Source organism: Diceros bicornis, chromosome 22 (genome assembly GCF_020826845.1).
Source record: "Diceros bicornis minor isolate mBicDic1 chromosome 22, mDicBic1.mat.cur, whole genome shotgun sequence".
Lineage (NCBI taxonomy): Eukaryota > Metazoa > Chordata > Mammalia > Perissodactyla > Rhinocerotidae > Diceros > Diceros bicornis.
Genome location: NC_080761.1, coordinates 59,479,116 through 59,494,979, shown reverse-complemented (window position 1 = coordinate 59,494,979; position 15,864 = coordinate 59,479,116). Strand labels below are relative to the sequence as shown.

General features: G+C 40.6%; 1 protein-coding gene across 1 annotated transcript; it reads left to right on the top strand.

The window, feature by feature from the left end:
• Positions 1-309: 309 nt before the first annotated feature.
• On the top strand, positions 310-15,510 carry LOC131420274 (zinc finger protein 3-like). Its single transcript, XM_058566145.1, has 5 exons — positions 310-342; positions 10,321-10,447; positions 10,724-10,818; positions 14,647-15,092; positions 15,237-15,510. Exons 1-5 carry the CDS (start codon positions 310-312, stop codon positions 15,508-15,510), a joined length of 975 nt encoding a protein of 324 aa, XP_058422128.1.
• The last annotated feature ends 354 nt before the right edge of the window (positions 15,511-15,864 follow it).

Genomic DNA, 15,864 nt, shown 5'->3' with positions numbered 1-15,864 from the left:
CGGCCTAGCGGCCTCGTAATCCTGACGACAAAGAGCGGATCTGGAAGCGGAAGTAGTCCTGGAACTCCATGCTTGTCTCTGCCAGCATTGCCCTGAGCACGGAAATGTGTGGTCCAGAGCGTAAGTGGTCAGTGAGTGGTAGTGGGTTCGTGGGGTCCCTGAGGGAGGCTCTGTGCTCGCTGATGGGGTGGTGTTGAGCCGGCGCTGGGGGACCAGTTCCTCTGGGTCAGCCTGGACTCCTGGCAGGAGCCATGAAGGTAGCTCCTCCTGCGCAAATTGGCACGACCGGTCCCTCCGGTGGATGCGATGATGGACGGCGTCGTGGTCACTGATGCGACACCTGTAAGGTCAGTGTTCGCTCCTGTAGGGTCAGTGAGGATGACTGTGTCCCCAGTGATTCACGGGTCTGTGATGTGAGTGACAGGGATGGATGGCTGGGCGGTGTGGGGTCCGTAACGGGGTCTGTGTGCTCGCTCGCCGGGGGTGTGGTTGTTGGGCCAGGGGTGTGGGCTCTGGGTCAGCAGTGTCGGTAGCGGGTCAGTGAGGAGAGTCTGTGAGGTCAGTGAGGATGTTCTGTGAGTTAGGTAATGAGGGACCTGTGGCTGTAGTAACGGGTCAGTGATGTTGAGTGAGGAGGATTCACGGTTTGGTGAGAATGGGCTGACTGAGGGGTGGTCACTATCAGGGGTCAGTTGGTAGAGGCTCTGATACCTTGGAGATTGTTTTTGTGTGTGTGAGGAAGATCAGCCCTGAGCTAACATCCATGCCAATCCTCCTCTTTTTGCTGAGGAAGACCGGTGCTGGGCTAACATCCATGCCCATCTTCCTCCACTTTATATGGGACGCTGCCACAGCATGGCCTGACAAGCAGAACATCAGTGCGCGCCCAGGATCCGAACCCAGGTCTCCAGCAGCAGAGCACGCGCAGTTAACCGCTAAGCCACCGGGCCGGCCCCACCCTGGAGATTTTAATAGTTGTTAATACAGTACTCTCATGTCTCATGTGCTTGGTGCTAAGTTGTTTGTCTCCCTTTAAATCATCCCCAGTCTCTTTCGCTGCCTTATGAATTTTTAGAAAGCTACTTTTAATCTACACTCAATAAAATAAACTCTTTTTGGTGTCAAATTCATGCATTTTGTGTAACCAACACCACACTCAAGTTGCTTCATGAGTTTTTAGATCTTGGCCCCACCCTTTAGTACCTTTGTGATGTTGAGCAAGTGTCTTCAGCTCTCTGGCTCTCCACTGAGAAATTTTTTTTTTTTTGTGAGGAAGACTGGCCCTGAGCTAACATCTATTGACAATCCTCCTCCTTTTCTTCCCCTTTTCTCCCCAAAGTCCCAGTAGATAGTTGTATGTCATAGTTGCACATCCATCTAGTTGCTGTATGTGGGACGCGGCCTCAGCATTGCCGGAGAAGCGGTGCGTCGGTGCGCGCCCGGGATTCGAACTGGGGTGCCGGTAGGGGAGCGCGCGCACTTAACTGCTAAGCCATGGGGGCCGGCCCCTCCACCGAGAGATTTAAATGAATTAATACATGTATGTGGCATAGAGTAACTGCTCAACAAACGTTAGCTGGTAAGTTATTGTATTTACTCTTAATAATTTTATTTCCTTTCTCACAGATGGCAATTGTAACATCACCCATGTCGACGTAAATAATCCATAATCAATCTATAAATCAAAATTGAGGTGATTTGTTATGAGCCAACTTTTGAGGACCATGGCCCGGGGCCTTCCTTCCCTAAGGAAGGAAGGGCACCAAAGAATTGGGGTGTATAGAGTGGTTATATACCGTCAAAGAGCATGTATCACATATGATTGCAATGTCCCTTTTACAATAGCCACAAAATTGTCCTGCCAGAATAGCTATTGATGGACACAGTGGGGAGCAGGTCTCCTGTCTCCATGGGCATGGCTGGTGTCAGGTCTGTTGTCTGGAGCTGGGTGGTCACTGGATGAGCACAGCAATCAAATCCTAGCCTAGGGAGAAATGCTTATCCTTAAGGAAATGACAATGTGGGGGAAGTTGCATCCTTATCTTAAGGACATTTACTCTTCTCTTTGGGACATGGCAAAGCAGATACACAATGCAGGCGACAGGCCCTTTTGGAAAAACAAACCCAGGCCGAATTAGTTTTACCCCAAATGGCTTCCTCATATGCTCCAATATATCTTATTCCTTGCCATTTGTTTATCATTTTCCCCCTTTTGATCTATAATCTTTTGATAGAAAGCATTGATGATCAAAGTATTGTCCCTCAGCGCCAGGCTAGTTGCTGCCTGCCCTGGGTCCATCATGTCCCTCGGTGCCAGGCTTTTATCTCATTTATTTGCCCAGTTGTCCACATTGGGGTGAATTAATTGGATATAGTGGACAAGTAAAGAGGTGTATATATTAATGGAGGAAGCATTTCATGAGTTTTGGATTAATTTTAGTTTGTTGCACAAATGTTGTATGTGTGCTTTTTTATGACTCCTTGTGTTTACACTATTCACAATTATAGAACAAGTACAGTAACAATGATAATAATTTAACACATTTGAAAAGATTAGTTTAAAATGAGTTCTTAGGCATAGTCCTTATCAGAAAAGGAAATTTGTCCAGGGTTATAAGATGAATCGACCATCTCAAGTTTCATTACTCCAGCTTACATGACAGTCTTACAGCACTGAGTAAGGAAAACAGCAATTAGTTTAAATATTATGATTAGTACAAGAATTCCAAGTAATAGAAATAGGAATTGCAATCCGGATCGAAAAACGAACCGATACCAGGAAGGAGCCAACCAAACAAATCAAGACCAGGTGCAGGATCGCTTAAGGCGTACACCTGCTTTTTCATGTGCTTTAGCAGAAATGACACATTGGAAGACTCGTCAGGTATGAAAACACAGCATTCAGTTTGAATGATGGTACATGCACCACCTTGGGATGTAGTTAAAATATCTAAACCCATTTTATTTTGAAGGACAGTCTTTTTCGTTAAAGACATTTTAGTATTTCTTTGTGGAAAGGTTTTTATTTACAGATTAATTTTTTTCAGTAGATTTAAGTTACTAAGATTATTTTGTGTCAGTTTTCATAATTCAGTAATTTAAGAAATTGTCCATTTTCTCTCAATTGTCAAATTTGTTGGCAGATAGTTGTTATAATTTTATTTTCTTTTTTTTTGTGAGGAAGATCAGCCCTGAGCTAACATGGGGCCGGCCCCAGAAAGTTAATAAAGTCTTTTTATTATCTTTTTAATCTCTGTATAATCCTTAGTGGTAATCTTTATTTTTATTTCTAATTTTGGTAATTTGTATATTTTTCTTTAGTTTTACTCGGGGTTTATGAGTTTAATCATTTCCAAGAACCAACTCGGCTTTGTTTCTTTCTATTGTTCATTGAGTTTAAACCTTCTTATTTTCTAATATATATTTAAACCTCTAAATTTTTCTCTAAGTACTACTTTAGCTGCATCTTATAAACTTCATTCTGTTGTATTTTCATTATTGGTCAGCTCAAAATATTTTACTTTCATTGTGAAGTCTTTGATCCATGTGATAGTTACAAGTGTCTTGTTTAATTCCTAAATATTTGGGTGTTCTGTAGTTATCTTTTTGTTGTGGATTTCTAAGTTCTTTATGGTTAGAGAACACAGTTTGCATTATTTCAATCCATTAAAATTGATTGAGACCTGTTTTATGATCCAGTATATGGTCTATTTTGGTAAATGTTTCATCCATTTTGAAAAGAATGTGTATTATCTGAATGTTAGTTGTAGTGTTCTATAAATGTCAATTAGGTTAAGTTGCTTGATGGTGTTGTTCAGTCTCTTCACTGACTTTGTCTGTTTGATCAAACAATTACTAAGAGAGTAGTATGAAAACCTAACTGATTATGGATTTGTCTATTTTGCTTTTTAGTTCTGTCAAATTTTGCTTCATATATATATATATATATATAGTGTGTGTGAGGAAGACCAGCCCTGAGCTAACATCCAATGCCAATCCTCCTCTTTTTAGCTGAGTATCCATGCCCATCTTCCTCCACTTTGTGTGGGACGCCACCACAGCATGGCCTGACAAGTGGTGCATTGGTGTACGCCCGGTATATGAACCTGTGCACCCCGGGCCACTGCAGCGGAGCTCGCGCACTTAACCGCTGCGCCACTGGGCCGGCCCCAGCTTCGTATATTTCGAAGTGACATTGGTTGCATACACATTTCAGATTTTTCTGTCGAGATGACATTATCTTTTTGTCATTTGAAATTTCCCTCTTTATTGCTAGTAGTACTTCTCATCTTGATATCTACTTTATTGCTTATTAACGTAGCCATATCAGTCTTCTTAAGATTAGTGTTGGTGTGGTATATCTTTTCCATCCTTTTACTTTCAACATATTTGTCCTTGAATTCAAAATATGTCTCCTGTAATCAGCATATAGTTGAGTCTTTTTTTAAAATTGTGGTACATATTTTATGTGGTCCATAATTTGTGTTACACAAAATACACATAACAAAATTTACCATCTTAGCCGTTTTTAAGTGTACGGTTCAGTAGTAATAAGTACATTCACAGTTTTGTGCAACTGTCACCACCATCCATCTCTAGGACTCTTTTCATCTTGCAAAATTGACTCTGTATCCATTGAACAATAACTTCCCATTCTGCCCTTCCTCCAGCCTCTGGCAACCACCCTTCTACTTTCTGTCTCTGTGAATCTGACTACTCTAGATACCTCATATAAGTTGAATCATACAGTATTTGTCTTTTTATGGCTGGCTTATTTCACTTAGGGTAGTATCCTCAAGATTCATCCATGTTGTAGCAGGTATCAGATTATCTTTTTTAAGGCTGAATAATATTTCCTTGTGTGTATATACCACATTTTGTTTATCTATTCATCTGTCAATGCACACTTGGGTTGCTTCCACCTTTTGGCTATTAGGAATAATGCTGCTATGAACACAGGTATACAAGTATTTCTTCAAGACTTTGCTTTCAATTCTTTTGTGTATATACCCAGAAGTGGAATTGCTGAGTAATATGGTAATTCTATTTTTAATTTTTTGAGGAGCTGCTACCCTGTTTTCTTTAGCAGCTGTACCATTTTATATTCCCACCAACAATGTACAAGGGTTCCAATTTGTCCACATCCTCACCAACACTTATTTTCTGTGTTTTTGATAGTAGCCATCCTAACCATATGCTGGTGTGTGCAGGTATCTCTTTGTAGTTTTGATAAGCATTTCCCTAATGATTAGAGATGTTGAGCATCTTTTCATGTGCTTATTGGCCATTCATATATCTTCTTTGGAGAAATGTCTATTCCAGCCCTTTGCCCATTTTTGATTCACATTGTTTTTTGTTGTTAAGATATAAGGATTCTTATATATTCTTTATATATTCTAGATGTTAACCCCTTATTAGATATACGGTTTGCACATATTTTCTGCCTTTACATGAGTTGCTTTTTCACTCTATCAATTGTGTCTTTTGATGCACAGAAGTTTTAAATTTTTATATAGGATTTTTTTAAACTTGTTTTATAATATCTGCCTTTAATGGCATTGTTTAATCCATTTTCATTTCATATAATTACTGATATGGTTTAGTTTAAGTCTACCAACTTGCTATTTGTGATCGCTTTGATCTGTTCTTTGTTCCTCTTTTCATTAATCAAGCATTGACTTTTTATCTGGTTTTCCCTTTTTTGTCATTGTCCCATGGATTACAATATACATCTTTAATTTATAACAGTCTACCTTTAATTAACAACATATCATTTCACCAGCAATGTAAGAGCCTTCAGCCATATAATTCCATTTCACCTTCTACTGTGACTTATGCTGTTGTAAATATTTTATTTCCACATACGTGATATACCCCACAATGTTTTATTGTTGTTTTAAATAGTCAGTGTTCTTTTATATTTACCCACATTTTAAATTTTTGGAAATTGAGGTGTGTTTCATTCAGTGAAATAGAGAGATCATATATGTACAGATTGGTGATTCTGACAGATGTATGTACCTGTGTATCCCTCACCTAAATTTAGATACAATTTCTATGCCTATTTAGAAGATTCCCTGATTCTCCTTTCAGCCATTCCCACCCACAGAATCAAGCACTATAGTGATTTCTAGCACCACAGATGAGTTTTACCATCTCGTTGACTTCATATCAAAGAATCACATAGTACTTGCCATGTTTTTTTGTGTGTGTTTGCCTTCTTTCACTGAACATAACATTTTTAACACTTATCAATTTGTTCTGTATATCAATTATTTATTCTTTTTTCTGAGTAGAATTCCATTTTACATATATACTACAATTTGTCTATCCATTTTGTTGCTAGACACTTTCAGTTGATTACAGTTTTTGACTATTAAGCTCAAATAGTGATATTTTTGAATAAAGCTGCTATGGATATTCTTGGTCAAGTCTTTTTGTGGACGTAAGATTCCTTTCTCCTGGGAATATAGGAATGGAATTGCCAGGATCATAGGGCAGGCTAATATTTAATTTTATTAAAAACTGCAAAACAGGGCCAGCCCCATGGCTTAGCGGTTAAGTGTGCGTGCTCCGCTGCTGGCAGCCTGGGTTCGGATCCCGGGCGCGCACCGACGCACCGTTTCTCCGGCCATGCTGAGGCCGTGTCCCACATACAGCAACTAGAAGGATGTGCAGCTATGACATACAACTATCTACTAGGGCTTTGGGGGAAAAAATAAATAAATAGAAAAAAAAAAAACAAAAAAAAACTGCAAAAAAGATTTCCAAGGTATCTATGTATGCAGCTCCCACCAGCAACATGGACCTCACAGCTGCTCCACATCTTTGCCAACACGTGGTTGGTGGATTTTCTCGCTCTCCTGGATTTCTGGCTCCGTAGTATCATCTCTTGGTGATTTTACCTTGCGTTTTCCTGATGACCCATGGGGCTGAGCATCCCCTGATGAGCTTAGTGGACATTTGTTTATCTATGTATGTCTTGACATGAGTACAGCCATGTTTGGCCACTCCATTGACCTACAGCCACTAGCACAAAAGGAAATATAAAAGCTGCTTTCTGCATGGTGGGAACTGGCCCTTCTCCCACGGAGAGAGTTGCAAGTTGTAACATTTTAAGGCTCTTGGAGCGTCGTAGCACGGGATGGACTGGCCATCTGTACCGGGCTAAGATGATAACCAAAGAGAACAATGCACGTACACAATTACTGGGCTGGGACATTAGCCAAGGGGCTCAGTGCACGTACGCCACTGATAACCATTGGTGCATGGGAACACTAGATGCTTGCTCTGCAAACTCTGTAACTGCTTATATAAACTGCTGGAGACTGAGACCCGGTGAGAGTTCCACCTGTGGAAGGGACGCCCTGCCCAGGACGTGTGATCCCTGCCCAGCCGTGTCGATTGACAGGACTCTCCCGGCAGTGGGGCGTGGATGTTGTGAGTAATTGATTTATTGTGAAGTAATTGATCTGATGTGTTCTCTTTTCGGTCAACCTGGTGTTTCTCTTTCCGGTTGATTTGTGTCATTTCCCTTCAGTCGATCTGGTGTTTCCCTTTCCGATCGATCTGATGTTTTTCCCTCTCATTATATGACCTATTCAAATCTGCTGCTATCTCAGCCGATGTGGATGTTTTCCCTTTCCAGTCCAGCTGGTGTTTTTTCCCTCTTATTATTTGACCTATTCGGATCTGTTTGTGGACTATCGCCTTTACTATCCTCTGTATAATAAAATATACCTTCAGTCCATTTGTTTGGAGTGAAGAGTGTCTTTTACATCTCCGATCGAATCCCCGAACCTCTCATAACAATGTATGAGTGCCCATTCAAGTCTTTGCCACATTTTTTGGGTTGTCTCTTTTATTATTTCTGACTTGAAGGAATCCATTCTGTTCTGGTTACAAGTCCTCTATCAGATGTACACATTACAAACATTTTCTTCCAGTCTGTGATTTGCCTTTTCATGTAATTAACATTTTGTTTTGATGAGCGAAAGTTTTTAATTTTGAGGAAGTCCAATTTATGTATTTTTTTCCTTTATGATTAATGTTTTTTATGTCCTCAATAATCTTTCCCCACTCTAAGACTGTGAAAACTTTCTTCTCTATTTTCTTCTAGAAGTTTTATAGTTTTAGCTTTCACAGTTAGGTTTATTTCCATCTTGAATTAATTTTTGTGTATACCACGATGTAGAAATAATTGATTTTTTTCATACAGGTATTCAGTTGCTGCAGCATCATTTCTTGAAAAGAAAAGCCTTTTGAATTACAAGCCCATATAGTCTATTTCTGGACTCTCATCTCTTTCATTCTGTTTTTCTGCTGAACTTAGTACAACACTATGTGAGCTTTACAGCAGGGCTTGAATTTCAACGACGTTGTTCTTTTGTGTTCTGGCTTCCTTTATCTTTTTTTTTTTTTTTTTTGTGAGCAAGACCAGCCCTGAGCTAACATCCATGCTAATCCTCCTCTTTTTGCTGAGGAAGACCGGCTCTGAGCTAACATCTATTGCCAATCCTCCTCCTTTTTTTTTTCCCCAAAAGCCCCAGTAGATAGTTGTATGTCATAGTTGCACATCCGTCTAGTTGCTGCATGTGGGACGCTGTTATGAGAGGTTCGAGGATTCGATCGGAGACGTAAAAGACACTTTCCACTCCAAACAAATGGACTGAAGGTATATTTTATTATATAGAGGATAGTAAAGGTGACAGTCTGCAAACAGATCCAAATAGGTCAAATATTAAGAGGGAAAAAACATCAGCCCGACTGGAAAGGGAAAACACCCACATCGGCTGAAGAGAAATGACACAAATCAACCAGAAAGAGAAACACCAGGTTGACCGAAAAGAGAACATATCAAATCAATTACTTCACATCAAATCAGTTACTCACAACATCCACGCCCCACTGCCGGGAGAGTCCTGTCAATTGACGCGGCTGGGCAAGGATCACACGTCCTGGCACGGTGTCCCTTCCACAGGTGGAACTCTCACTAGGGCTCAGTTTCCAGCAGTTTTTATACCATCAGTAATTTTCAGAGTAAGCAATTACAGAGTTTGCAGAGCAAGCATTTAGTGTTCCCATGCACAAAATGGTTATCAGTGGCGTACGTGCACTGAGCCCCCTGGCTAACATCCCAGCCCAGTAATTGTGTACGTGCATTGTTGTCTTTGGTTATCATCCCAGCCCGGCACAGATGGCCAGTCCATCCCGTGCTACGACGCTCCAAGAGCCTTGAAATGTTACAACTTGCAACTCCCTCCGTGAGAGAAAGGCCAGTTCCCGGGAAAAGACCAGTTCCCACCACACATAAAGCAGCTTTGTATTTCTTTTTGTGCTGGTGGCTGTAGGTCAATGGAGCGGCCAAACATGGCTGTACTCATGTCAAGACAGACGCGGCCTCAGCATGGCCGGAGAAGCGGTGCGTCAGTGCGCGCCCGGGATCCGAACCTGGGCCGCCAGTAGTGGAGCGCGCGCATTTAACCACTAAGCCACAGGGCTGGCCCTGGCTTCCTTTATCTTTGATGAGACTCCAGCCATCATTCAAGTTATTGTTTCTCTGAATGTTGTATGTCTCCCACTCCCACTCCCTGCCTTCTTTCACACATTTTTCCTATTCCTTCTCCCTCCACTCTTTCCTCCCTCACTCTCCCTTCCTTCTCTCTCCTTCCTTCTCTTCCTTCTTCCTTGCTTTTTAGTAATTTGACTAACATGTGTCTCAGTATGCTCTTTTTTGTAGTTGCCCTGCTTGGAGTTTTTAAACTGCATAGATTCCAAATTGATAAAAGATATTTCTAATGACATTTGAACACAGTGACTTGACCATACATCCTGAGGACGATATAGTCTTTGGACAAAAAAGAACTTCAAAGAGATGTTAAACTGCATTTAGTAAGCCTATTTTTCATAATTTTGTCTATAACTCTGAAACTGTTATATGTATCTGGTTTAGAAACCATGTAAGTAAATTTATTAGTAGTATCAGTAAATATGATTTTCAACTTAAGAGAAAGAAGATATATACCATTTGAAGGATTAAGAAAAAAACCTGTTAAATTTAAATTAGACCTATAATATTTGGAAAAATTTAAGTTCTAGCTCTATTCACTGCAACAGCCTAGGATCAATGACACCTCAGTAGCAACATTCACACCTAACACCCAGATCTTGGGTTTGGCTCACAAAGTAAAATGAAAAGCAGACGCCTGGGAGGTGCTCCTATGTGGTGAGTCAAGGTGGAGATGAGTGAAATCCCTTTGACACCTCCTTCCTCATCAGCCAGTGCAGACCACCTCATTAAAGAGGGGTTTTCTGTCACAGGGATCAGTGTGCCTCAAGGACATGACTGTTGCCTTCAGCTGGGAGGAGTGGCAGCAGCTGAGCCCTGCGCAGAGGAGCCTGTACAGGGACATGGTGCTTGAGAACTGCAGCCACCTGATGCCCGTGGGTGAGTGCCACCATCCTGTGCAGGCTGGACTGTGCCCGATGACCATGGCTTTGCCTTCTCTTGCTGATGCTGTGTGGAGGCAGGGGTGGGGGTAGAGAAGTGAAGAAGGATATATTGAATTTTCCCTTAAGTTCTCAAAATTTAACAGTCTCCCTTTGGAGACTGAATTTATATTTCTGTCTTACCAGTAAATGTCTTTCTTTTGCTAATTGTGCAAAATGGAAATTTTATTATTTGACCCTTAACACCAAATCTGAGGTGATGTCTCATCAACAGGGTCTCCAGACCCTAAACCATATATGATCTTCAAGATGGAGCAAGGGGAAGATCCAGGAGTGTTAGAAGGGAGAATTCCAAGTGATCCTTCTCAGGTGAGTGAGTGCTGAATCAGACACATAGAAGACAAGGAATTAAAACCTAGGTGAGAGCCGGTCCTGAGGGCCTAATGGTTAAAGTTTGGTGCTCTCACCGCTTCGCAGCCTAGGTTTGTTTCCTGGTCTCAGAACCACACCACCCGTCTGTCAGTAGCCATGCTGTGGTGGCAGGTCACATAGAAGAACTAGAAGGACTTAGAACTAGGATATACAACCATGCACTGAGGCTTTGGGGAGGAAAAAAAAGAGGAAGATTGACAACAGATGTTAGCTCAGGGCATATCTTTCCCTGTAAAATAAAAAAACAAAAAATGCATCTGAGCAAGGAAGAGGCTGACACCTTATGAAGATTACTTAGGCCTTTTGAGGCTCTAAGCAAGAGTCTCACAGAACCCCAGTGACCCTTAGTTGTACATCTCTCACCAGCTGCCTCCTGGCTTTGGCAGTAGGTGGACACGTTTACCCGCGTGCAGGAGCTCATTGTGGCCTCCTCATCTGGAGCCTTGCCTCTGATGTAGCCCACCCTTTCCCCTGCAGCCCTGTTTTCTCTCCCTCATACTGTGATTTTAGAGTCATCCCTTTGTGCATCGAGACACTTATGGGTCTGCCTTCTTTCCAGATCACTCTGTGGGACACTCCAATGCTTCCAGGCCCTTCTTATCCTTCACATTTGTGTCCCTGTGAAATGCTCACTACTTGCCGTCTGCAGTGAGGCTCCTGTGCATGCTGTTTCGGGTCACTGCTGTGAGCTTCAGCACTCCTGTGTCTCCATGTCCCTGTGTCTCTAGTGTTTACATTTAAGGTCGTCACTGCTGTATGCTAAGAGTTAATTTAGGCTGTTTGTTGGTTTTAAAAGTCCTTTCTGAAATATCCTCTGACTTGGCTTGCTGGAATGGCCTTAATTAGTTGACTGACCTGTTTCCTGCTCTTCTCCTGGCATGAAGTGCCCCAGCCTCATTTTTCCTCTCTTGTCTTCTCTTCAAATGTATTCCTCCCAATGGATTCCTCTTTCCTGAAAGTTTATGCTGGCTTTTGTCTGTGTCCTGATGACTACATATTGATATCTTCAGTTCCTTTCTCTCATCTGTACTGTAGACACATGTATTCTTTCCAGAACAGCTCCTCTGGAATGTCCTACTTCCTTTATTTTTAGGGTGTCAGGATTAACATCATCATAACCCCATCAGAAAACTTGCTCACTTCTGTCTTCATCAGATTCTACTGTTTCTTAATTCCTTTTTTTAAAAACGTCTTCTTTTAGTAATCTCTCTGCAGCAGTTTATTTTAGTTGGATGTTCTGGGCCTATCCTGTCAGTTCCCAGTGTATCATACAAGAGGGAATCCTTTGCCTAAAAAATTCTAATTCCTGTTTGGATTTGCTGATCTCTTTCTTTCTTTCTTTTCTTTTCTTTCTTTCTTTCTTTTCTTTTCTTTCCTCAGATGATACTGTCAGATTCCTTCACTGAGAACATCCCATTTTATCCTGTTCTACTCTAACAAAATAAACTAACAGTGACTCCCTAATGCCTGGTATAATACTTCTAAAATTCTCTTCTTTCAAGAATCTTCATAATATCCCAGGTTGCTAATGCAAAATTTTATGTCACTGGTTCCCAAAGTTCACTCTCTCCTATATTTTACTATTTTCCTACTGCTATCCACAGACAGTATTTCTCTGAATGTGTTGGCCTTTGTCTATGGCGTGTGCTGTGTATCAGTTTAAGTGCAGTTTTTATCTCCTCTTTGAAATACTTCTTAATTCTCCCACTCCACTTTGCACACTCTTGGATTTCCCATCACGTTTAATGGTCATAAGCACCATGTCTGTTTTGTATTTGTTTGGTTTAATAGGCTTTTTATTGCTTATTAGAATTCATATCTTAGCTTTTCCTTTTCCAATACTGAGAACTTAAGGTGTTTAACAAATTATACTGAATGCTTCTTTGTGGAGCTAAGCATGGGAAGGATCTTACTGATCCATTCAGAAAATATTTCTAAAGTCTCAACTTGAAGATCAAGTCGCAACAGAAGACAGAGATAGGAAATAGGAGATAAGTAGGAAAATGAGGAGGTCAGTCCAGGGGCCTGACTTCTGAATTATAGCAATTCCAGAAAGAGAGAGGAGAGAAAATGGAGGAAGAAAACTGTTACAGAAATAAATTTAAGAAAATTAATTTTCCTATTGAGTCAATTAAATGATGGCTAGTGAAGTGGATGAAAGTAAACTGACATTAACCGAGATGATAAAATTTCAAAATGCTTATTACAAAAGAATACCCTAGAGGCTTCCCAAGAGGAAGAGAAAAGGACTTAAATAGACCTGCAACCAAATTGGCTTTGGACTTGAACAGCAATAATGGAACCTGGAAAATGAAAGAGTAATACCTTCAAAAATCTGAGGGAAAATAATTTCCAGCCTAGAATTTTTATACCATACAAAGCTATTAGTTATGTTTTGTTATAGGATACTGGCATTTTCAGACAAGCGTGGTCTCAAAGAATTTATTTCCTATTCATACTTCTATCAGGAAGCTACTGGAAAAGGGAGACATGGGATCAAGGTAGCAGGATCCAGCAAAAAGAGAAGTGAGAGAATCTCTAGGATGAAGGAGGAGGTGGATCCCATGGTCACAGATGTGTGGCTCTGAAGAGCAGTCAGCGCAGATTGAGCAGCTCAGAACAAATGTCTTCAAGAGTATGAAATTGCCAAAATCAGCATTACAGTGACTGCTTGAGGAGTTCATGGGAAACCTTTTAAGGTAGTATGAGGAGGTTGGGAAAAAGTATTATTTCAGAGTGTAGTACACTAATTTTTTCCAGATACACATCCTCACACATATACATTTTGAATGAGTAGGCAAGAGAAAGAAAAGCAAGCTAACTGGTGCAGAGGGGCATGTGCACATGCACAAACTTGTGATAAACCTGACTTTGTATGGGATAATTAGTACTCAGCTCCTACTGGAACAGAATATATTTGTTAGGCTAGTGAAATACTGTCGATAATTGGATCTGTTGGCCTAGGAGTGTTACAGATGGACTTGGAGCACAGGAATTATGTATATAATTTTTACATTGTGGCAGGACAGTGTAGCAAGGTTATTGGTTGACTTGTTTTGTTTGTTTTAAGGAAATAAAAATAAAATTTGAGGAAGTCCTAAATTTGTAATAGTCACAGAAAATAGAAACCATAAGTGTCAAGATTTAATATTAGAGTTCAAGGGAAATATAGTTTCAGAGGCAAGACAAGAAGTGTCTTGACATGAGGACAATAAGGGCAGGAAATAGGAAATAATGGTCAATACAGATTCAATGAAGAGGAGCTCTAAAAGGATAAGATATATTGATTTTTTTCTCAGTTGTTTATTAAGCACCAACTGTGTCCAAGCCCTGGACCAGCAGTCAGAAGAGTAGTACATCTAACTATGGGCTGCATAGCTTGATTTCTGTCTGATTTTATACTTGTTGAGCCAATTTTATCTTCCTTCTCCTTTCAGATGAAGAATTTAGACTTAAAACCACAAAAGTGGGGATTTCTGAAGAATATTTATTCCCTTTTGAGATGATGGATCAGTTCACAAGAGATGCTTGACTTGGCTCCATTATAGAAGATGGGCAGGTTGTGGCAAACCATGGCAACCATTTATGTCAACTTAGAAGTGGTGGGTCAGAGCTCAGTGTCCATCAGAGAAATCACTCAAGTAAAATTTTATAAATATTATAAATGTTTGAAAGCCTTTCTCAGAAAGAACATCTTGTAAGGCACCAGTTAATTCATACTGGTGAGAAACCCTGTGACAGTAAAAAGTTTGGGGTTGCCTTCAGAAAGAAGTCAGCACTTTTATTAGACATCAGAGGAGTCATATTGAAGATAAACCCTGTGAATGTGCAGAATGTGGAAAAAGCTTTTCTCGTAAGGTAGATCTCAAGATACATCAGAAAATTCATTCTGGGGAGAAACCCTGTAAATGTACCGAGTGTGGAAAAAACTTCTCATGTAAGTCAGATCTCCAAAAGCATCAGACAGTTCATACTGGAGAGAAACCCTATGAATGTACCAAATGTGGGAAAGCCTCCCCAGAAGCACCCCTCATTAGGCATCAGATAATTCATACTAGGGAGAAACCCCATGAATGTAATGAGTGTGGGAAAGCTTTCAGCTTGAAGCCAGAACTCATCAGACATCAGAGAATTCATTCTGGGAGAAACCCTATGAATGTACTGCATGTTGGAAAGCCTTCCCCCAGAAAGGACACCTCATTAAGCATCAGGTAATTCATACTGGTGAAAAACCTCATGAATGTAAAGAGTGTGGAAGAGCCTTCAGAAGTAAAATAGAACTTCTTAGACATCAGGATTCATACTGGGGAGAAACTCTATGAATGTGCAGAATGCAGAAAAGTCTTTTCTCATAGAGCAGGTCTCAAGACACATCAGAAAATTCATACTGGGGAAAAACCCTATGAATTTGCTGAATGTGGAAAGAGCTTCTCATGTAAGTCAGTTCTCAGGGACCATCAGAAAATTCACACTGGAGAGAAGCCCTGTGAATGTACTGAATGTTGGAAAGCCTTCAGGAGGAAATCAAAACTCATCAGATATCAGAGGATTCATTCTGGAGAGAAACCCTATGAATGTACTGCATGTTGGAAAGCCTTCTCTCAGAAATCGCATCTCATTAAGCATTAGTTAATACAGACTGGTAAGAAACTCCATGGATAGAAGTGTGGGAGAGCCTTCATCATGAAGCCGGAACTCATTAGATAGCAAAATATTCATGATGGAGAAAATCCCTCTGAACATACTGGAAGTTGGAAAGCCATCTCCTATAATGCACATTTCATTAAGGGTCATTTAATTCACACTAGTGAAAAACCTCATGAAAGCAATGAATGTGGAAAAGACTGAGTAAGAAACCAAAACTCACACATAAGAGGATTCAATGTAGGGAAAACCTGTGGATGTGCTTAATGAAGAATGGCTTTTGTCTGGAAGTAAGAGCTAATGACACATTATAGAACTTGCACAGGGGAGAAAAATCTT